General features: G+C 41.2%; 1 protein-coding gene across 11 annotated transcripts in view; it reads left to right on the top strand.

Annotated features, from left to right (window-relative positions):
- The first annotated feature begins 918 nt into the window (after positions 1-918).
- LOC119129596 (rho guanine nucleotide exchange factor 9) overlaps positions 919-23,874 on the top strand; it is a 47,529-nt gene continuing 24,573 nt past the window's right edge. The window contains exons 1-5 of one of the 11 annotated variants that reach the window (XM_037262905.1): positions 919-1,196; positions 2,331-3,997; positions 5,931-6,269; positions 6,999-7,125; positions 7,220-7,326. In XM_037262905.1, the coding sequence (XP_037118800.1) occupies positions 2,402-3,997; positions 5,931-6,269; positions 6,999-7,125; positions 7,220-7,326 (2,169 nt within the window). In that variant the 5' untranslated portion in view covers positions 919-1,196; positions 2,331-2,401. The other 10 variants (XM_037262903.1, XM_037262906.1, XM_037262904.1 and 7 more) reach the window with 10 other exon arrangements.

Below are 23,874 nucleotides of genomic sequence, written 5' to 3'. Positions count from 1 at the left end.
CTTCTTACTTTCAACTCAAATTATTGTATGAAAAAGAGGAATTCTGTTGGATATTTCCCGTCTCTGTTCAAAATTCTGAGTTGTGGACAGCTTACTGAATTCTATGGAACTCTTCACTGCTGGATGGAAGCTGTGGTGGTGGGTGGCTGTCTGATTCATTTGATAAGCTCTCGACAACAGGGGTGGGCAATTCATTTTGCAAAGGGGTCACATGACCAACTGAATCAACTTTGCTGACATTATTTTTAATGTTTTTAGAAAAGGCATATTGCCTGCGGCAATACAGTGTTACATGTTTTAATTAGGAAATAATTTTTTTAAAATAAAACTTTAACCATTGATTAAAAGTAATTCTCATAGATAAATGGGAAGAATAACATTATTGAAAGTGACGTATTCGCTCTGCAGTTGTGACTTATAATACACCCAATTATTTTCATTTTTGCTGGTCTCTTTTGGGAACAATAGTTGCAAGAGGAGTCAGAAAAGTTGCAAATTATTGTGGAAAAGTCACTAGGTTGGCAACCGTGCCACAGCTCTTGCTCTCTACCTCACTTGCATCCATTTGTCTGCGCATAAATTAAAAGAGCAACTTTCAATCCAAAAGCACTGAATAATTGGTCACTGTGAGGGCCGGTCAGAGACTGGGGGCGGGCCGGATATGGCCCCCCGGCCGTACTTTGCTCAATCTGCCCAAAAGCATACTCAACAAAATTCTCCAAAAAGTTCTTGGTGTTAGTTTACAAGCACGAATGATTATCATTCAATAAAAACTAAGTCACCGATGTCAGCTCGGTGTTGTACAGCTGATTTTCAGGCGACAGTGGGGAAAGCGTGCAAATTGTCTCCACTGGTTTTCTTTCACAGTCCAGTGTGCGTGCGCTCTCGTGTGCGCGTGCACAGTCCTAAAATCACCGTCCGGATTTGCAGGCCAATAGTTCACCGGTGTGTGGCTTAACTCACACACTGTTGCTTCGGTCACACTGGCTCGGGCGAGGTTTTGTTGTGTAAACCGAGCAGGAAAGGATCTTGGAGGGAGGGCGTCGCTCTCCGCCGCTGAACTGCTGCTTCGCTCATGGATGTCAACGAAGCCGCAAAAGAGACTGCTGGATAAAGTTTAGCGCTTGTGTGAAAGTCGGACTTAATGCTGCCTTAAGGACCTAAACGATAATGTCATCTTTACCAACGACTGGGAAGTAAGCAAACGACTTTTTCTTGAACTTGCAAATCTCAGCGTTAATGTTTTGTTTGAAGTGACTGTGTTGAAGAACCTGTCTTTTGGTTTTAAGTGGATGCCCAGTGTCAACAATCTGGGGAGTGTCAAAAAGTGTCTGACACAAGTACACTGTAAATTTCAGAGTGTACATTTGACTGGAAAACGAGTCTATTTGATCCCCCTCTCAACACAGAGTACAAATTAACACTTTGAAGAGGGTAAAAATTACCACAGTCAATTTTACATTCAAACTAATTTTGACTGATAGCTACTTAAAAAACAACTAGTAAAGTTTTTTTCCCCACTCAGAAATTGTAAATAAATTTTACGTTTTTTTTTTTTTAAATTTGTCAGAAATTGTAAGAAAATTATTATTATTATTATTATTACTTAGAATCTTTTCTAAGTCTTTTCAAGTAAATAGAACTCCAAAATTGTTTGAGTGTAAAATTTACTCTAAATAATGTATATATATATATATATATATATATATATATAAATATTTGAATTCTGAGTTCAGAATGGGAGCAAAAAGTCTCGTTTTACAGAATTGTGTGCTCTACAAAAAATTCTGTAGCTGGTCTTTCATAAATGACTTCATACTTTGAATGTAAGCAGTGTTCATAAGTTCAGGCATAATAATAATGTTAAAGAAATGATAACTTATATGAAAGTATTCCTGATAGCATACCTAATGATGTAATTGTAATTTTGCATGTACTAAATGCAATTTTTTTATGCTTGGAATTCTAATGTATATTATTGTCTAAATTATTAAATTTGGAAAGAATTTTAGTCACTTAAAAACAAGTTTAAACAACTTTTCATAGGTTTGCTTTACACATGAGGCTTCCATTATTTACACACCGTACATTACTGAAGTAATTACGATATGTAGACATAAACAATTGCAGTTAATTTTCTCAGTATCAGATTTCCAAAGTTCATTTCATGTGACAACCAGCGTCAAATAACAAGACATAGCTGACTTGAGGGTTTCCATGACAACTTTGCCTCCTGGTTTCAATGAATAAGATGGTCCCAATATGAGGATAGGGAAGTGGTGGGTTATTATTGTTGTTGACAGAACGGTTTTGTTTTCTCATTCTTTTAGGTGTTGATACAAGCGAGGGGAGGCAATCATGATGGTCATCGGAGTTAATAGCTGACATTGTGGAATGAGAGATGATGGAGCAACTAGACAATCCTGCCCCTGAGAGTAACAACCCTAATGGGTTTGTGAACCGTGTGTTTAATGTTTCTCTGGATGTTGAGAATGAGATCAGCAGTGTTTTTATTAAAGAGACTGGGTCAGGGCCAGAAGAGATGCAGAGCGAGGCCCAGGCCTCATCTCTTCAGACCCCTGTCAAGGACAGACAGGAGGTCAATCGGAGACCCCGTGCCACTGGAGGCATCTGGAAGATCTTGAACCGAAAACGAGGTGTCTCAGAGCTGGAGCCGAGACCCCACTCCATGATCCTACTTGGGGAAGCTTCCATCCCTAAACCCTCATTTGCTGATAAAGTTCGCTCCTTTAAAAAACTCAAATCCCCTTCGGTGTTCAGAGGAAAGGCTGGGAAATTGTCTAGTGCCAAGCTTAGCAGCTCATTGGTGGATGAGGACTCTTTCTGCAGAGACATTGGCACTCCGCAGCAATCCAGCAGGGGCACACTTAGACACCGTGGCAAGAGGCATTCATACGCTGGCTACACAGCAGAGTTTGACTGTTCTTTCGAAGACATCGACTTCTCTGCTCCGACGGAAGATCTTCATTGTACGGCGGTGCCAGAAACTACAGTTCAGAACGGTTGTAAACCATCCGAACGGGTTTCCTACTCAAAAAGAAACCACATCAATTCAACAAACTGTAACAAAGCTGCAAGTTATGAGGAGCCTTGTGTTAAAGCTAGCAAAAGTACCACCCAAGGTGCAGGGAGGCGACACAAGGATGTGTGGAATTACCTGAGGAGGATCTCTCTTTTGGGAAAGACAAATCCTGTCTATTCAGAGAGGAGCTTTGATTCTGAGCTTCCCACTCTTGACAAGACTATTGACTCTGACTATGGTTCTGTAGACCTTGAGAATGTCAAAGACTTCCAAGCACTGCCTCCCAAAAATCCAGACATGAAGGGACATTTTGGTGGACTGTTTAAATTTTTCAATAATGTAGCAGAAACAGCCAGAAAGTGGCGGACGACATCCCGTTCTTTCTCCCCTCCTGAGGAAGCCAAGACACCAATTAGCTTGCCTCAGGTTCCTCAGTGCACAGTACACAAAGTCCATAGCGTGTCCCTAGCTCTCCACGACGAAGGACTTCCGCAGTGTCTGAATTCTGCATCCTCACCATTGACCACTAAATCCTCCGAATCCAGTAGCTGTGACCATGAGGTCCCAGAACCCGTGACAGGTGGGGGGTCTGCTAAAGTTGTCTTCAAAGCTTTTTGGACATCAGCTTCTGGAAGTGTGAATGGCCTTCAAGGCTCGAAGAGTACAGGCAATCATATAGACACGGCAACAAACCACAGGCCCACCATTGGAGAGAATCATATTCCTCACTCGGTTACAAGCACGGAGACTCGTGCTGAGCATGAAATGAATCCATTAAATTGTCTGCACCTAGGAGAAACTGAACAAGAAGACACAGGAAATGATGAGGATTCCAAGGATGCTCCACCTGACTCGCAGCAGATACAGGAAGTGAAGACTCAATTACAAACAAATGGTAAAGAGACCGTGGCCAATAGCATACCATCATCAGATTCCACAGAGGAGACTTTTAAGGTAATGTACATTATACATCTAAATGCAGCTGTATTTATTGCACATAGTAAAGCACGTTTTTAACATTCGTGCCCGATAATAGAATTTGTGTAAATGTGTCGGAAGTCAGTATTATTAAGTTTCGTAGTGATGCCGTAACCACATTCCAACGCAAACCTTTCCCTCATCATTAACACTGCCAGAGGCATGCGTTTGCTGTCCATGTTCAATATGTGGTTCATGTAACACATTTAACCAGATACATTCATTTTCCTGTAACAGCAACAGAGTATAAAAACAGCATCAGAGTTTTCATTGCAGCATGACTTCAGTCCTCGTAGCTGTGGTGTAAATATTGGCTATAATAAAACATTCTACTCACCAACCTTGAGATGACGTCAGTATGGCACCTTTTGTAGCGTTATCACTTAGCACCATCTGTTGGCGAGAGGTGGTAGTAATTGTGCTGGCGGATGAGATGTTTGCTCTTCTTTGGCCTGCCGGCCTCATGTAGCAAGCAACGGCAGCCTTTTTCCCCCTCAAGAAGCTTGCTGTGTGAGTCCCCCAGAGCACAATGATGCGGATGCTTTATGGTGGCGATCCTTCAATTTTGTACTCTAGTCTAGTGCAGGTATTAGTCATGTCCCTGCTAGTCATACTGAGTCAGGGCACGGTCGCCCAATCCTGTTGATAGAATAAGAAATGACATAGCAGCGCAATATCATAAGGGTTTGTTGTGCAAGGGCATGTGATGTGAATGTTGTTGCACTGCTAAAATAGTTATGTTGGTTGCTTGTAGAATTATCCCATATGTTTTCTCTCGTCTGATTTGTTTGAAGGGCAATTGCACGTACTGTGTTTGCTGTTCCCTACAATTCTTTGGTTAAACGTGATTGTGTAAAATGTATGATTTCTAATTTAATAGAAGGTAATGCAAAACTGTACATTCATCAGTCACAACATTAGGTACACCCGAGATCAATTCAAACAACAATCATAATAATAACGGTGCTACCTTTGCAAAGAGAATAGATATTGATTACTTTATAATCTAGCTTCGGAAAACTGGTGAGCTGTGATTGATTGTGGCCTGAGACCTGGCAACTGTGTCATTTTCAGTCGACAGCAAGTGGCAAAATGGCTGACCCCTAAGATGGATAAAAAAAGGTGGATTTTGCCTGTTTAATTCATATTCCACAAACAAAACATTAATCAGAACACAATCAGTTGGGCGGCACATAACATATTATTCCAAAGAAAATGTGGGGGTTTACTTTCCCTTTACCAATTAAATTAAGACTATAATTAAAAGAAATGTAATCCTCATAATTAAACCAGTGCTATTTACTGTTTACGATATAGAGTAAGTGTGGTCTATCCAGTTAAGGATAAACAACGATGCTATTATTGATACTTAACTCAGTTTTGATTTACATGAATTAATGAATTAAAGTTGCGCTTGAGTCTCTTCAGCTGACTGACAACCCTCCCTCCCGTCCCCCAAATGGTTGCTAGTTGAAGGCACATGGGGAAGGATAACCACTGACACTCCAATTTACACCTACAGTCACTGAGTGGGAATTGATCCCACGCTGGCTGCACAAAAGTCAGTCGTGTGTACGAATACATCACCAGTGACCTGGAATAGATAGATCTGTATTTGGTAAAACGCACTTTCCTTAGTGTTTTTTGGCATCTAAATTGATAAAAAGTACAATGATTGACAAATTGATGCTTAATTATCCCCATATTTGATGTCAGATAAGGTGCAGGTCCTCATAGCATTATTAAAAGAATACATTTCTGCTGGCTTTGAGTCAAAACAAAGCATTGCGTTTGAAAGGCACAGTGTTGTCTTGTTTGATTTCAACTGTACCTAATGTAGTGTCCTGCAAGTATTTATTGTTGAACCTTGTGTCTGGGCCAAGCCTCTGAGAGTCTTTGCCAATCCCAGCTGTGTGAGCAGATTGCAAGCCAGACAGGCTGCAGTGTAAGACTGCCAGGCCCAGCCTTGCTCCACTCTAACACAGAGAAGACCTCTGTACCTCAGAAGCCGCCGCACCCTCGTCCTCGCCCGGCATCAGCTGTATTGGATCTGTGGAGACCTAACCCAGACCGAGATCTCTGCAACTATTCTAGTGAGTTTGGCTCACTATGCCGACGGAGGCAGCGACCTAATCCCACCATGCGACACTCACTGGGCCTTAGAAGGATGCCCGCTTGTCCCAGGCCCTGCTCTGTCATTGAAGCCACTGCTACTAGCACGATGCAGTCCACGGAGTTGCGCAACAGAGTAAGATGTTAAACACAGGCATTTATTTGTGCATCCTTTCACTAAATTTGGCATCAATAGGTACTTGTATATATTCCTCACCGAAGCACAGTATAGAATAAATGCACCCCCCTTCCTTTTGATGAACAATTTGGAAACAGTCAAAAAGAGGTCTGAATCGCACTTCTAGTCTCCGCCACTTCACTGATAAATAGAGCACAAGGCCATAATGGATGAACACAGCACAGATGCTGAAGGTCAGCCTGTTCCTAACCCATTATTTATGCACTACTCACTGCTAGCTGCAACAATGCAAGCAAGCTCTGCCCCATTTATAAAGGAAGGCCTTTATTTCTGGACACTGCTTTTCCACCAGCTCACATCCCCCTCTCACTCTTCTGTCTTTCTCTTTGTTGCCTGTCCTTCCCACTCTCATTTTTCCTCCATGTCCAACTTTCTGCCTCATTGCTCCCATAAGTTCTCCTTCTCGTTAACCTAACTCAAAGACAGTTCGTTTGAACCTTAGAGGCTGCCTGCCTGGCTTGATGTACTGTGTAGTCTGACAGTTTGCAGCCAGCCATGCGCCACTGACACACCACTGCTTTTAGCATGCTGGATGCGAAACACTTTGAATTCACTGAACACAAAGGAGAGAGGCAGGATTTTTGTGTACATTCCGCCCGAGTGCAGTATATCAAAGCAGCCCTGTATGCAATATGGGAATTGTCCTAACTCCTGAGGACCCTTTAGGCCTTGTCTCGCCCCCCGGGGGTGTCTCCGTTAGAACCGCCCCTGAAGGCTTCTCTGCAACGGTGCCGCTCCCTACCTCTGCCCGCCAGTACTTTAACTACCTTGGCTCTTCTCCTGCCTCACTCAGGTACTACATTTTGCATTGATTTCATTTTTCATATATGTTTGTTCATTAGACTGCATCGTCTTTGAGCACTTTCTTACTTAAGCCTGTCCAACAGATGTGGGTCCGTCAACATCATCATCCGTTCGTTTGCGGTCTGAAGGCAGCAGCCGCAGGAGGAAGAGACTGCTACGACCTGGGTCAGAACCACTGCGGGTCAACATTGTAAGTTGAGCACAGCCAGCATTAACACTCACACCTTTGCTATCGCTGAGCCATAGATTGATGGAATTCTACAATGAACATAGGCCCCCTAATTGTTCACATTTTGAAATGCGTTTGCTACACACGACTCGGTGAGCCTGGTGCATAATTTGGATTCATTAGCAAAATAATAATTATTAACTTTGTAAAATTGTCATTATTGTTAAAGAAAAAACAAAACACTCACACACACACGCACTTCTTTGATGCTGGTTGACTGACAGAGTGAGAAACAGGGTTCCCTCACATTTCACAGATGTTTCAAGACTTTGGTAGTCATGGCAACTAACTTTGTTTGCACAACAAGAATTTACAAGGCACATTAATCCACCTTTGGCTACAATGCGATGCGTTATTCTGGTTAAGATAAACAATTTTAAGATAAAAAGAAAAACTTCAATGAAGTTTTTGGGCCAACCCTGACAGGGTGCATCGTACGCTCCACTCACATTGATTCCTAAATTGTTTACTTTCCTTGTACTTCCTCCATCGGCTTCCATTTCAGGGGTACTCTGAATGAAGAAGCGCGCTTGGAGGAAATATGCTACACGGGTACACTGCTTCACTCTGACCGTTGGGAAACCGAGAGCCTTGTTCAAATCTGCCGTTCTGTTATTCAGAGTGCACCAAGAGCGGTGTGCCAGGGCTTGGCGCTCCGACCAACTGGGGACACAGTGCGTCAGGCAGTCCAGATGGAAACAGTTCAAGCACGGCCTGCTGGTTGGTTAACATCAGTGGCTGCGTACAGAAATTAATAAAAGGGGGATGCGTACTGCCTCTCTGAACACTCTCACAGAGTAGTGCACGCGCGTCAGAGTGAATGTGGGATGTGTCTCTAAAATAAAAAATCAACACTTGTTGACTGGCACAACTTAGAAGGAAGAATAATCGCAATGCAAACTAGCGAGGTAAAACTGCAATAGATTAAGTTATAGTTAAAAATGAAAACCCGTGATAGAACGAAGCCACAATAACTAAACCGCAAATGCTAAGTATCGAGACAACACTGTACTGAGTCGAGCTCTTGTGTGATGAGCTACATGTCACAGACCATCCATGAGAACCTTTGCACCTCCAAGTGTTTGTGTGTTTTTGATGCAACTTTTTTTTTCCACCAAATTCTTATTTGTTTTTACAATCGCTGTGACTTGCGAGGGATTTGCATTTTGACTTAAGATGGAGGAACAAACTGTTGGTGTGCATTACATAAATTTGGATAATCATCCCTTCACCACGTGTTGCAATAATAGGGTGACATCATCAATGTAGGAATTGATGCAGGAATGTAATGATCGTGCAGATTGATTTCACCCAGTTTTCGCTAGACATCAGTCATCTTAAACTAGACCAGTGGGGTGCATTTTCGGCAGGAATGCACATGCACAGGTTATTATTACCAGCATAAGAATCCCCACCCCCATTTTCATTGCCTGCACTTGAGAAAATTAAGTTTTTCCTTAGATGATTGATCCTGATTGATCCAAATTCATGAAAAGCAACTCGGCTTATTATCGACATGAAGTGTGTAACACCTCATATTGCAGTTTACACTAAAGTGACTTCACCATGGTTTTATTATTGACCTGAAATTAATCTCATCTCATTCTGGAGATGGTTTCCATCTTGCTATTACTCTGCTCAAGTCTTTATTATTTAAATAAAAATTCTGAATAATAATAAAAAAAATCAGACAGCAGAATAGCTGCTTTGATGTGCAAGTGGCCTTGGGGGAATTCTTCGTTAGTGGATACAAAGTGGGTATACAGTATGTGTGTGAATGTATGCTGGTAGCAGAGTGGCAAGGGCAATGGGGGAGGAAAAAGCCAGTGTCAAATAGTATTTGACATTTTAAGTTGAATCTTCTGGATGATTTTGATTTGAGATTCTAAAGTGGGAGAAGTGCAACGTGACCGATATTATCCCCATTCTGAAAATGGGTTGTGAATTTATTATTTGCTAATTATCGTTTGATATTCAATATTTCATGACCTCAATATAGAATGTGATTTTTTTTTTTTTTTAAAAAAAGCCTCAATATTGAGCACTTGATGTTAAATGGTGTTTGCAAACCTCTGTACAATGTTGCCATGACACTGGCTGTCTCGCGCTCATCTACTTGTTTCTATCTTTAGGCAGCCTTTTTAAGCAAGGGCTAAAAGAAGACAGTGTGTGGGTGAGAGAAAGAGAAAAGGGGGCGGTAGAGAAAAAGAGAGGGAGAGAGAATGAGAGATGTTTCCTTTTTTTGTGTGCATGTTTGTGTGCTAGCCTGCCTTAGGGTAGGGACATGCACCGCTGGAAAGTTCGTTGGACGTTGAGAGACATTTACGTGAAGCATCCACGGCTGTTACACATTTTCCATGTCTTATTTCAACATACATGGATTGAGGCTTTGATGGAAATCTTTTAGGTACACACTACAGTGTGTGTTACTGTTCCTATTAGGATGACTGCCTGGAGGCCGCAGGCAGAAAGAAAGCATTCTCACTGCAGTGGATTAACTGCTAATGCTGACGCCTCTCTTCTTCATTTCATTTAAATGGATTCCTCTCCTGTCACTGCCCCCCTCCCCTCCTTTCCCTTTCCTCGCCTCTCCTCACTCCTGTTAATTCTTCAGATTGAGGGGACAGTTTGCTGTCGTTTAGTACTGATGCCGTGATAGCATCTGTACTCACCAGCTGTGAGTGAGGCAAATGTATTAAGGGCTTCATGATGATTAAAACTTAAATCAGAAATTTTACATGATTAAGTGCAAGACCAAGTTGTGTCATAATCATATTATGCAACGCTGTCTATTAATTATGAAGGCATGAGTCAGCAGCCAGTGGTTAGTTGGGCAAAGAATCGTCCGGTGACGGAACGCACCGCTTGTGCACGCAACGGTAGACACACGCGGTTCTCGTCTGTTGACTTCGCTCTTTCGGTGTGCATTATTTAAATGACTGTTGCGATACTTGGCAGCAGCCTCAGTGATACATCCGAAGCATAACACAATCAGATGGAGGAATTGATTGTGCCTGTTTGTGATGTCTCAAACCCTGTGAAGGTGTAACAATGAAGAACAGCAAACGTCTGCATTCCCAGCCACGTGCGCTCCATTGGTGTTTATTCAGCGACACTGGCGCAAACCCATGCACTGAGACTTCCTGCAGCCACCAGCTGTAAGCGTTCTGATTAAGTGCTGTTGATAAAATCTAAGCAGGTAGTTGTGTCACAGCCTCCCCAGGGTGTTTCTCCTTCTGACTGGGTTCATGCCCCTTAGGTGTGTTATTGTTGGTGCATGCAAAGTATGTGTTTATGTTGTGTGCCTGTGTGCAGAGACAGACAGAGAAGCTCAGGGCCTTTTTCTTACATAATTGTCGAGAGAGTTTCCTTTGCTCCCTATGAAAGCCATTCCCACATTTATTTAATGTGGCTGCATGTTCCCAGAGACTATGTGGTAACTCTCTGATTTGACTCACTGGAGTAGCCTGCTTTACTGCAACGCTATCATAATTATTCTCTATAGCTTTTCAGATCTTGTATGTCTGTGCACTGCAGATTTGTGTTTCTGCTCTGTTGTTTGTGTTATATACTTCCAGAGGACTATTTGCTGTTCGTTTTTTTTTCAGCATCATCTTTGAAGCGATCATACGTTGATGTCATATTAGGACGTTGAGGACATTAGGTAGATGGTGTGACAATTGTATTATGTAATATTTCGTTTGGGACAGCTTTAGACCATGCAGTAGTTCTTATCTAACATCAACTGTATCATCATTTGGCCTGTTTGATTAGGTGAATTTCTATCATCATTTAGACCAATAATCTCCTTTTTGACTGACTTCTTTGCTGTTGTTAGTACCAAGTCATTAGAACAATTCATCTGGTTCCAACTGTGTTGGAACAGATTGAAGAAGTATGTTTCCTTTCCAGCACGACTATGCCTCAGAGCACAAAGCAAAGTCCATAAAGGCATGGATGGATGTATTTCGTGTGAAATAATGGGATTAGCTCACAGAGCCTTGACCTCTACCTAGGATAACGTGCAAAAGAGTTTGCATGAAATGGCCAAGATTCCCGCAGACTCATTCCAAAATATTGTAGCAGGCCTTCACAGAAGACTAAAATAACAATGCATATTGTGCCCATTTTTTTCCCCATGTAGTAGCATTTCATCTTTTCCTTCCAAACTTTTACGACATAACTGAAGTGTTTTTACCTCCAAAATGTAGATTTAATTAGTTCTATTGTTGAAAGGATATTGTGGCGCACGACTTGCCAATGTGAAGTGGATATGCAAACAACGTCAATAATGTTGTCTTCAGCTGAAAAGTTGTCATTTTATTGACTGTGCACAAAGTAGTTGGGACTTGACATTTCGGATGCTGCCTCAGCTTTCTCTCTGGTCACCCTCAGGCCAAAATCCTACACACTGGAACTTTACCTTATTGGCAGCATGCCTTATGAGCTTAAAATGAGAAGTAAGCTAATTGTGGGACATAATTAGCAGTTAATAAAATGCACAAGTGGTAGATGATGTTTTATTTTTTTTTAATTTAACATTCCATCTTAGAGGACTTCAAGTCAAAAGCATATTTAGTCTTCTCCGTGGTGCATATTTAAAATTAGTTGAAACGATTTGTAAACAACAGTGACAAAATGTACTTTTTAGGAAAGATCATATAGATCAGAGGTCCCCAACCACCGGGCTGCGGACCGGTACTGGTCCGTGGGTCATTTGGTACCGGGCCGCACAGAAAAAAAAAAAAAAGATTTTTATTGACAATCAATTAATTCAGGTCAAGACGCTCGTCCCCGTCATGTAACATGTTTCCCCAGTTGAGCTCGCAAAGCAGATACTTAATGGTGAGTTTTATTTGTATGCGTTTTTTATTATAAATGTATTATTTATTTATATACTTGTATAAAGGCCGGTCCGTGAAAATATTGTCTGATATGGAACCGTCCGTGGTGCAAAAAAGGTTGGGAACCGCTGATTTAGATAGTTTGTGCAATTTACAAATGCTAACATCTTGCAGACATAAAGATCACTCTGAGACGTTTGCATTACCAAAGAGTTTTGGATATTCCTCGCAGCTTCTTTAGATGGTTTTAGAACTGCTAGCATCCCTGTTCTTTGAGGCTATGTTCATCTGCCTGATTAATGCAAACAAAAATATACAATTCAAATGTATTTAATTTCTGCAGTGATCCCATGTCAGTATAGGCTGATTTATTATTTACAGTTCCCACACAAAAGATTGCTTAAGCGGGGTCTAAACGTTTGTGTAACAGACAAGGTGCTTGGGCCTATCAGAAGTGGTGGGTTATTGCTGTCATTAGTAAACCTCCAGGGATGTTTGTTTCGAAGGGCTTGCGCATTAGCGTTCCAAAAACAGCTTAAGCGGACTTATGCACATGGTATGAGACAAACATACAAGGCAAATGTTCTCTGTGGAGTTCAAGCTAACATACAGTAGTTTGAAGTTTGGCAGGTATTAGCATCATTCGCCCTTCAATGAATTGTGCACATGCAATGGTGGTGACCCATTTCTAAAATAATTAGACAAGTAGAATTGGCTGTAAGGTGTTCGAGCTGTAGTTTTGTCCTGTAGGCCCATGTGAAAGATGGGGTGGATTTTCCTGGCAGCTGACACTTCCTGTGTACATGATTTTGTTATAGTTTCTGTCTCTAACCTTTCAGGCTCCAATGCGGCATCAGAGAAAGAACTAGTACATCGCACACACGTCCAGTATTATGCAACCACTTCACTCTGAGTTTTTCTTCTTCACCCTGCCTCTCCCCTTCAAGTGTTGAGTTAAAAGCTAGAGCTCAATCACTGACGTCTCTACTTTCTTCATCGCCTCACATCAATTTGTTTTTAACTTACCAATTTTTATTTTTCACCTGCTCCCCTCACTTGCATTGTCCTAATGTGGTCTTCCTTCCAGGCATGTGAGCGTACAGTACCTTCTGCTTTTTGGGGATGGGGATGGTTCTATTTTCTTGTGGGACTGTGAGTATGGAAGCATATTTTTATTTAGTGTGCTTGTCATTATTCCTGGAACCTCTTGTTACCAACGTCCAACAAACAATTTGGGTTACGCACAAAATGTTTGTTGAAAAATGACCTCTTTATGTCCTGCCTTTGGTGTAGTGGTCTTAGCATGGACGCAAAGGGTTCTTCTTGCGCTAGGTAACCATTGGTGCTGGAACAATACATCTATTTAATCAATGTGTATTTGTTCACATTGATGCTGGCCACACATCGACACAGCCTCCTTTTTATAAACTATCAATTGAATTTGGTCGGCAATTTTGGATCGCTAACTCCTTCAATCACACTAGGTCAAAACACGTTCACACGCAAAATGCGTAGGTGTGCCTACACAATTTATGACAAGCATTAGTAATATCAAGCGATAAGTTAGGTAATATCGTATATATAAAATAATATCGTCAGTGTATTATTTCAATAGAACTTATTTCATCCTTATTCCACCTATAATTTATAATTTTATATAAGGATCTTTGTGTACGTTTCTCATCATATCATATTTTATCGTATACGAACATTGAGCAAGCATGTAAAGATATTTGGTATTAGTGTAGTTGCTGTAGTTAGTGATCCAAGATGGCCAACCTTCTGTGCATGCGTGACTCAGATTCCGCAGAGGTCATAGATCGTGTCTTGACAGACGAGACAATGCAAAGGATCCGCATGAGCAAGCGCACTTTTGATTTTGCAAGAAAGGAGATTGTCTTGACAACAACGTAACAATTGGTAGACGCATCTCAACAGTTGTTTGGCCCATGTTGTCTCGCTTGCGGAAGCATGCATGTTTTGAGTGACAGTAGTGCGGCATTACAGTACGTACATGTATGTGCTCGTTTTCATTTCAAGACACAAAGAACAGAACACGCATCTATGTGTTTTGATTTCAATTTCATAAACAAGGGTTTGCAAAAAAAAGTGCTAGCATTCAACAATTGATAGCTGCGTGTTGAAGCAAAAGAACTGTACACACATTCAGCAGTATACTCGAGGTGTGGTAAATGACAGATCACACAGTAGGACATGTCACATTATCCATGGAAATACTCATTCTTTGAACCAAACAGGAATGACTAGTACATATGAACATTACAGGAATACTTGGATTTGGAACACATTTGACCCACCAAAATCAGAGCAGGGAAAAGGTGATTATTTTTTAAACTGCATCGGCACAACAGGCAACGTGTAGAACAACTGATATGTTTGAAATGTTAGCCTTTGGCAAAATTGTTTGCTGATACATATAATTAGATGTTCTTTCTACAGAATAATCACAGCAGCAGGTTAAAGCGAAGGAGAAAATATAGTTTAGTACTTGTATGTACGTATGTTTTGGTTCCACAAAAGATAATGTTGAATATTGTTCAGCTATATAAAGCACCTTATCAAAATGGTTTGTTTACATTGATCTTTTAATGCATATAAAATACGAGCCTTTTCTGATAGTATGTTTGTGTATAAAAAGAAAACTAGCCATTTCTGTTGCACTTTGTTGATGCTAGAATATCAAGAGAACTTGCTTGTTCTCATATCAATTTTCTTTGAATCAAGAAAGCTTAACCGGTTTTAAAATAAAATCCAGTCGAGTGATATTGTTTATTTCGAATTTCCATTAATTTCCGTATTCTCCGGACTATAAATCGCACCGGAATAAAAGTAGCGCCAGCCATAAAATGCATAATAAAGAAGAAAAAGACATATCAGTAGCACTGGGCCGGCTTGGTGGCGCACTGCTTAGCACGTCCACCTCACAGTTTGGAGGATGCGGGTTCGATTCCATCTCTTTGTGTGGAGTTTGCATGTTCTCCCCGTGCCTGCATCGGTTTGCTGCCACATCCCAAAAACATGCATGGTAGGCTTATTGAGCACTCCAAATTGCCTGTAGGTATGAGTGCGGATGGTTGTTCGTCTCTGTGTGCCCTGCAATTGGCTTGCAACCAGTTCAGGGTGTCCCCCGCCTACTGCCTGATGACTGCTGGGATAGGCTCCAGCACATCCGCGACCCCCGTGGGGACAAGCGGTATAGACAATGGATGGATGGATGGATGGATGGATGGATGGACGGACGGACGGATGGACGGACGGACGTGTTAATAATTTCACACATAAGTCGCTTCTGAGTATAAGTCGCAGCCCCGGCCAAACTATGACAAAAACTGTGACTTATGGCCTGGAACATAAGGTAGTATAGATTTACAGAAATGCCATTGATACTATATCAAAGTATCGAAATATTGTGTCAAAACTGACTTTACCGTATTGTTAAAGTTTTATAGTGCCAAAATGTATAGTTCCCAAAAAGCAATATATCGGTCAAATTGTCAGGCCTCATACCCAGACGTACCATATCGGTCAAAAAATGTATTGTTACAATCCAAGCAACCATGATTGGCAACACACATTGCTGTAATGTGAAAACTCATAAGCAGCTGCATATGTAGGCAAAAAGTATATTGGCCCAATCCCAGATGCCAGAAGCAGCTGCATTATTAGGAATAAATGTGGACGTACAGTAGTTCCCATGTCGACACGTTGAACTATTGCCCATCCAGTAAACAAAGAAGAATGCCTCCTAAAAAAAAAGAGGAAACTGCTAAAGGTAGTGGAAATGCTTGTCATGGATGAGTGGAAACATCTGCCTTGTGCTTTTTCTGCGTTGTGTAACCAGGCTCTGTGCAAGGTAGGCACCAGTATTGTAACTTTTGTGTTTTGGCTGCAGCGGATTAATCGCGTTTCCGTTCATTACAATGGGAAATATAATATCTAAAAAACGAACAGAACCAATTTGTGTGCAGGTCTGGTGTTGATATACAGACAAACTAAAACAGATTGATATGATGCCTCCGGTATACTAAGTGTGTGAGAAGACTTTATTATCAACCCTAACAAAAAACTTCAGATGTAATAAACAAGGAGGGATCTAACTATACTGGTCTGAAGTAGACATTTGTTAAAATTCTAACAGACATTGCATGCAAAAAAGGGAGCCAGCAAGCAAAAAAACACAGCCAGGATTCCAATGTTTTGGGCCCCAGGTGGCTGCCAGTGCTCTGATGAGTTGTGACACTAGTAAACACGCTCATAACTGGCACAATGCAAGTGCAGTAGCGCAGAGCTCCCCTGCAACAAATCATAGATGAAACAGGTCAAGCATTCTTACTCCTTTTCCATCATAAATACCCTTTCTAGAGTTTTGTACAAACCACCATTAATATTAAGCATGCTTTGGACTTTTTTGATTACCCTTGTGAAATTGTTCAAATTGTCTAAATTGGAAATGCTGATTAGATTATATGTATTGTGATAAATAGGCTGTCCAAAGAGAGGAAAAGCCGCCATTGGAAACAAAAATCATCTATTTACATAGACCCTTTTTTGACCTTAATTTTTTCAACAACAAAAATGCTGCACAGATGCATACCTTATTATACCTTGCTTTCAATGAGTAATTTCTAAACAATGGTCAAAGATCTGGGTTCATGAAAATGCATATTTTTAGGCATTGTGAGGCTAACCGGCCCTGGGAGAAAGCAGGAAATCGGTGTGGTTGCTGTGGGGCTAGGAGGGAAACACAGGGAAACATTCTAAAAATGTTTGTGGTGTCACACAAACTGACTCAAGAAAAAAAAAATCCAGGGTTAGAATTATGGATAATCTCTTCACCCATTTTGAGCCACTTCCTAAAATATTAAAAAAGACAACCTAAAATAAATAATGTTTTTTTCCCCCCTTTTATTTGGCCTCTCAATTTTATTGGGGTAGCTGTAAACCAATGTTTAACCTGCACAGCTATCCACATATTATGTACTGAAGTTTATGACTCTTCAAATAAAAAATGGAGCAAGAAATATACAACCAGCTGACATTGCTGTCTTGACAGAGGGCTGCGCTTTACGGCTGCTCGTCGAAATGGCAGTGGCATCCATTTTGACCAGCCACTTAAGTTCCCCAGCATGGTTTGCTTCCTAATAGAGGGCTAGAGACCTCACTCCATAAGATGAAAGTTGTTAAGTGCGTCTGTCCTTACATTGCTCCCACTGTTGGTAATATATGGCGATGATGGATAATACCAACATCATTTATGAGTACTGTATACCGTAGATTTATGTGTGTTTCTCTGAGAAATAGAATGTGAGATGGTGCTTCTCAGCAGCAATATAAGTACACCAGTGAATCTGTTGATAAACACTGAGTTGCAGAAGTGTCCATGTGACATTCAGTGTAAGGTTTCATGTCATCTGATTTGCCTCTTTGTTTTTTGGTTACCAGATCACGTTGACACTGGTTTTGTCCAGTGTTGACCTTTGTGCACTGGAGTTACGCCTTAATAGATGAATTTGGCTTTTTCGTGACTTGTGTGATCAGACACTGCTTGGGAAGGGGTTCGAGGTCATTATTAACAAGAGTAGATAGTAAAAAACAAAAAATTGCCGAAAATGATTTTTGTTCCTTATTGCAGACACTAATGCAGAATATGATTTATTAACTGAAAGAATTTCTTTACATGATGAATCAATGTGTTCTAACTGTCATGTCCAGACAAGTCTTGTTTGCTGCAAGAACTGTTTTCAGGAAACTAATTCTCAGACATCGGAAGCCACAAAATAGCTGAGCAATCCACTTTGGGCAAGTTGTCCCGTCCAATCAACTCAAATTTTGTGTATTAAAACATTATAAATCGATCTATCCAGTTTTAAGTCCGATAAAAATGTGTCTAAACAAGATGAGGGCTAAGTCCGTCAAAGAGAAGAACAAGGGTCGGGTTTCAATGCTTGTTCGTGTAAAATAAGTTTAGCATTATCAGATGTAATACTGTGAGGAATTGTACTGTTTTAACAAACCAACTCTTCTGTATATGCATGAGTGAATTAGCATTGGTGTCTGTGCAGATTTAGACTTTCAGATGTGACCTTTGTTGTCTAAATGTCAGGGAGATTGGAGAGTGAGCCCACAGTGGAAGGGCACGCTTATGTAATATGCTCCCTCTGCCTTTCACACACATGCACACACATACATATGCAAGCACAGAGCGGGATCTTGTTTGAGAAGGGTTGTCATATCTTAGCGTTGATGCTCTGTACAGCTCTTTGCAATTCACTGAAAGCCTCGCTTTCATGAGCCTTCACTTTTATCTGGATGTACTATATGTGCAGAAAGTGCCCTGGAAATTATTTATGGCTTTAAAAATACTGCTGCACTCTTGGTGTTATTCTTTTCAACATATTCTTATACTTTGGAGCCGAACTCAAAGCGCGACTATGTGCAGATGTGTTGAGTGGTTGATTTGATAACTGGATTGTGAATGAGGTGGCTGAAATGAGCCAAACGCAGCCTATAAAATTATTTATAAGCATAGTGCGCACCCATCATAATCCTCTCAACTATGAGGACCCAAATATTAAAATAATGATCATGCCCAAGCTGTATTTAGTCGCCAGTCTTTCACAGGGAATACATATTCACATTCACGTCGATAGGCAATATAGTCCTCAGTTAGAATCAGAAGCATACTTTTGAGAAATGTTGGAGGTAGGGGCCACGGGGGGAGCATACAAACTCTAGACAGAGATGTTCCGACAGAGATTCACACCCTCCTGACTGTGTGGTAAACGTGTTTAATATTTTTCCACAATGTTGCTGACACAATAAAATATGACTCAAAATGAATACTGTTTTAAGGATGTTTTAAAAGAAGTAGTCACACAGTCCTTCAAGAATTACAATATTGAAAGGAATATGCTTTGAAATCCATTCAGTCATAAAATGAATTGAATCATGAAAGCATACAATTACAATGTGTTGTTTCCCTGAGAACTACTCATGGTGGATTGATTAAACATTTCTTTGGTTTCAAAGCTTTATATGCAAAGTATAATTTAAAAATAGAGGACCAAAGATGTAGCTGTGACTAATTTTAACTCGTTTTTTAATTTTTTTCTTGACTTATTTGGCTATAATAAGTGGTCTATGGTGGATGGTCAATGGTGATGCCTGCACTGCAAAAGAGTATTAGTTCACTACACGAACATTGTATGAACATTGAATTAAGTTTGACGTTTGTAACTTTATGGTAGTGGCTAGCGCAAATGAGCATTGACAGTGTACTGCTGGAGAAGCAACTTTGCCTGTTATAATGTACTGATACACCAAAAAGTTAACGTTTTTATTATTATTGTTATTATTATTATTATTATTATTAGTAGTAGTAGTAGTAGTAGTAGTAGTAGTAGTAGTGGTACATTTATTATTATTATAACATTATTTGTATATATTTAACTATTTTTAACAGGTCATTTAATTGTCAATATTAACTGATATGATTACTGATACTTGAGAAACATTTTTCAGCCATATCGCGCACTAAGCACATTATTTTAAAAAGGCACTTATTTAAAAAAATATATTATTAAGAAAATAAATTACTTTTTTCAGGTTATTATTTTTCAAAAGTTAATTAAAAAATAAGTACATATTGGTCGATATCATTATGGTTAGGGTTAGGGTTATATGGTGATATACTTTTGTCATATCTCCCAGCCCCAAATAACATAACAATTAACTGATGTATATAGCGTTTAATTTGGGAAACTTGTAATATTCCAGTACAGGATTTGCAAGAGAATATTTTTCCATTTGATTTGTTAGTCAACAGTACAGTTTCTGCTGATTACCGTATTGGCCCGAATATAAGACGGTGTTTTTTGTACTGAAATAAGACTGAAAAAGTGGGGGTCGTCTTACATTCGGGGTCTAGACATTATTCTCATTCACAACGCTAGATGGCGCCAGATATCTTTAAAGCGACTGCTGAACTTAACTCCCCAGGCCGAAGTGAACCCCTGTCAGGAAGAATAAAAATAAAAATAGCGGTAGCATGAAGAAGAAAAATAAAAAATAGCGGTAAGCAAGAAAAGAGAAGAAAATAAGAGAAGAGAATACAGAAAATGGAGAAACGTAGCGACAATCTGGAGAAAAGTGGGTCGAAGATCGGCCAGGTTAACCGGCAGCTGAAGAGATTGTTATGATGCAAACTTCAAGATGATGGTGATAAATGAGGCAAAGTCTTCAAACAATTGCAAAGCGGCTGTGAAATATGGTGTCACAGAGTGTAATGTACGGAGATGCAGAGCTCAAAAAGATCGCCTAAAAAATGCTCACAATCAGAGAAAAGCTATCCTTGGTCCTCAGAGCGCCCCCTTTCAAGAGCTCGCCAGGAGGGTGTGCGCGTACGTGGACAGTGACACTGAGCACAGCGAGGCAGAGGATGTTTGTGAGGAGTAATGTTCTGACATGACAGATCTCAGCTACACTCAAGTTTAAACCAGTTTGCGTTATTTTATTGCAATGTTTTTCCTTATTCAGATTTGTTTCAAGACTACAGTTACAGTTAGACTTCACTTTGATGGTTAATGCAGTTATTGCAATTTTGTTATTTTATCACAGGTTTATTTACATTTCAAAAACCAGAAGCCATTCATTTACAAATGTGATTGCACTTTAGTTTACATATTTAAATGTTCAGATATTAAGATGTGATAGACAGTTTTTGCATGATTTGAATGAGGCCAAATAACATGCTTATAATCATTTGTTTTAGATGCACTGTAAGTATTTTCCGTATAAAAATTAAAATTGGTGTTCAAAAAGTCTTTTTTCAAACTTGAGTCTTGAAAAAGAGGGGGTCGTCTTATACTCGGGCCAATACGGTATTTCACTTGGTTCTGATTATTTGGGTATTTCTATTATTCACACGAAACAAGTGTGACAGGTCAGCGAGTGTTATCATTTGAATGTTGCGCAAAAACGATTTCACATAGAAATACGAGTTCGAATGAGTGTTTTTGTCCCCTGCACGCGAAAATTCACTGTATACGAGATGGATTAGCCAGAGAGAAGGGTGAAAAATGCTGATATCATTTCAATATACAAGGCGCTCAACACTTGTCCTTTGTCGTGAAATCCTCCCGTAAGGTGCGACCGATAAATGATAAATCACTTCGCATGGCACGTACGGCGGTATTGTTCGAAGGGTTGTGATTTCAGCCTTGGTGGTCAATGAAGTCAGCGAGGGGCTGGCCGTGCCCCTCCCCGCCTGGTGTGATGTCTGATGCCGGTAGTCTCGCAGTGGAGGGTGATGAGAATTAGTTCAGGACCGCCTCTCCAACGCCGAGCCCCTCTCCTGCCTGGTCTCCGCTCACCGGAAGGCAGCTCCGCAGCTGCTCACAGCCTGCACACCGCCTCTCCCCCGCCTGCTTTAATCTGCAGCCCGGAGAATTGCGTTTGTCGGGAAGAGCAAAACACCGTCAGGTGTTGAACCAGCAGGGAGAAATCGGGGTGCAGACTGATGACGATGATGATGGTGAGGATGATGCATCCCATCCTGTGCCATTATGAGTTACAAGACGCAGCGTGAGGAGGCGTATTGGCATCTTTTTCTCCACGTTTTGCCCAACTGTAAAGGTGGATTACATGCTTGCCTGGGGTCTTCGCAGCTGAATACCGCCCGACTGAGAACGCCTCTCGCGGCCCGCAGTGCTGCGCCATGGCCTTGGATGTCCAGACTTGCGCGGTGTTTACGGTGATCGCGTTGCTGGTGCTTGTGAACGTGCTGTTGATGTTCATCCTCGGTACTCGTTAATGGATCTGCGGTCGGGGCCCGGTTCGCAGCCCACCTCGCTGTCACACAGGAGAGGAGAGACAGGCGGTGCGCGGTGGTTGAGAGTGGGGACACCCGGCGCTCCATCACGGCTACGCGTTGAAATGAATGACGTTGGTACAATATTATGTATTTGTGTTACCCCCCCCCCCCCCCCCCCCCCCCCCTTCGTTGTGTATTGTCTCCTCTCAACGTTCGTTTGTGACACATTATGTTGTTTGGTGGTGGTGCGGACACACTAGACCTTGAGCTGCTGTAACCCTTTTCTGTGGTCACTCGAGTTATCCACGCATATTAACGTGTCCCTTTCGTCGAGCTCCTTTTCTTCTCTCCTCCATGTTATATCCCATGGCTTATGAGCGCGAGAGTTATTTAATTCTCTCAGTATTTTATGAGGCCGGGTGATGTTTTTTTTTTTTAATCTCGGCTTGCTGCTGCGTGACTTTTATTGCTTATTATTCCCAGCATGGAAGCAAAGATGTAATCTCCCGACTGAAGACAACGTGTTATTCCTGGCAAATAGGCCTGCTAGTGAGATGTGTGCTGCAGACGCTGCAAGATCATGCTACCTTAACAGTAATCAGTTGTGGACAAGGCTAGGCCTAATAAAGGACAGGCTCACATTAAGGTGTCCCCCATTTTAGATGCAGTTAACCTCAGCTCCCATTTCTAGTACCGGACTCGTCACACTTGAACAATGCACATGTTTCTAAGGCTCACAGCTTTTTCTTTTTTATCTGTCAAGTGAAAAAGCATGTTGGAGGGAAAAACACCCCATTTCTTCTGCATGCAGAAGCGTGAGCCAATAAAAGATGGGGGGCAGGTGTCATAAATGTTTGATGACATGTTATAAATAGATATGCTAAAAGCCCATCTCAGAGTTGTTCATGACATTCCTATTATTAGTGATGGTGGACAGGCTAGTTTGCGTTGTCTTCTTTTTTAGATTTAAAGTGCTCTCTCACCCTGTAGGCTAAGTAATGTGTTTGTTTCATAAAGGTGGGAAGGTTTCACTGCATGTGCAGACAAATACTTGGCAGCCATTCGTTATACAAGGTAACTTTCACTTGTCATGGCATGTGAGCCGATGTTCTCTTCACTGAAGCTTGAGCTTACTTCCACTTGAGAGCAGAGCATCATGATGTTGAATACTGTAGTGGCAATGGCACAATCTTAAAGTAAGCAGCACAGCACATAGCAAGTTGCTGCCGTGGTTTGTTTTTGTGCATGCATTATAACTTAGTTTTTGATTAAATCAGTGCAGGGAAGGTGTTTTCTTATTAAATGTTAAATGATGTGCAAAGAATATGTGTGCGTGTGAGTGACAAGATGTGCTGCTATTTCTCCCTGATTTTTGGAAGAGCTATTTCTGATTGGCTCCCAGACCCGGGGTATATGTGTATTACATAACAAGGTTGGCAGACGCAGGGAGGACGGACCACGAGACTCACTCTGTGCGTCAGTAAGAGAAACCTCTTTCTGGAATATAGCACCCTGTAAAACGACAGCTCAAGCTCCTCTCGTGCACAACCATCATTTTGTGCTCTATTGAAAGGGATCGTCAATCATGATCGTATGAGCCGGATTTCCCCATGCATGCGCTCTCCTTACAGTTACATGCTACGAACATGGTAAGGCTTGTCGAAACATACAGTATGTATTTGCTTTGGAATGCTGTGGGCGCTTCAGTGCAGCTATGCTACAACTACAAAGAGAGGAAGAATGCAGTGGGGCTGCCAGTGCAGCGAATGCTGATGCTTAGTGGTGCAAAGGTAGAAGGACTCAAGCCATTGTAATTTTGTATTTCTTGCTCTC

This window comes from Syngnathus acus, chromosome 10, assembly GCF_901709675.1.
Source record: "Syngnathus acus chromosome 10, fSynAcu1.2, whole genome shotgun sequence".
NCBI lineage: Eukaryota > Metazoa > Chordata > Actinopteri > Syngnathiformes > Syngnathidae > Syngnathus > Syngnathus acus.
This window is presented reverse-complemented; position numbering and strand designations above follow the sequence as displayed.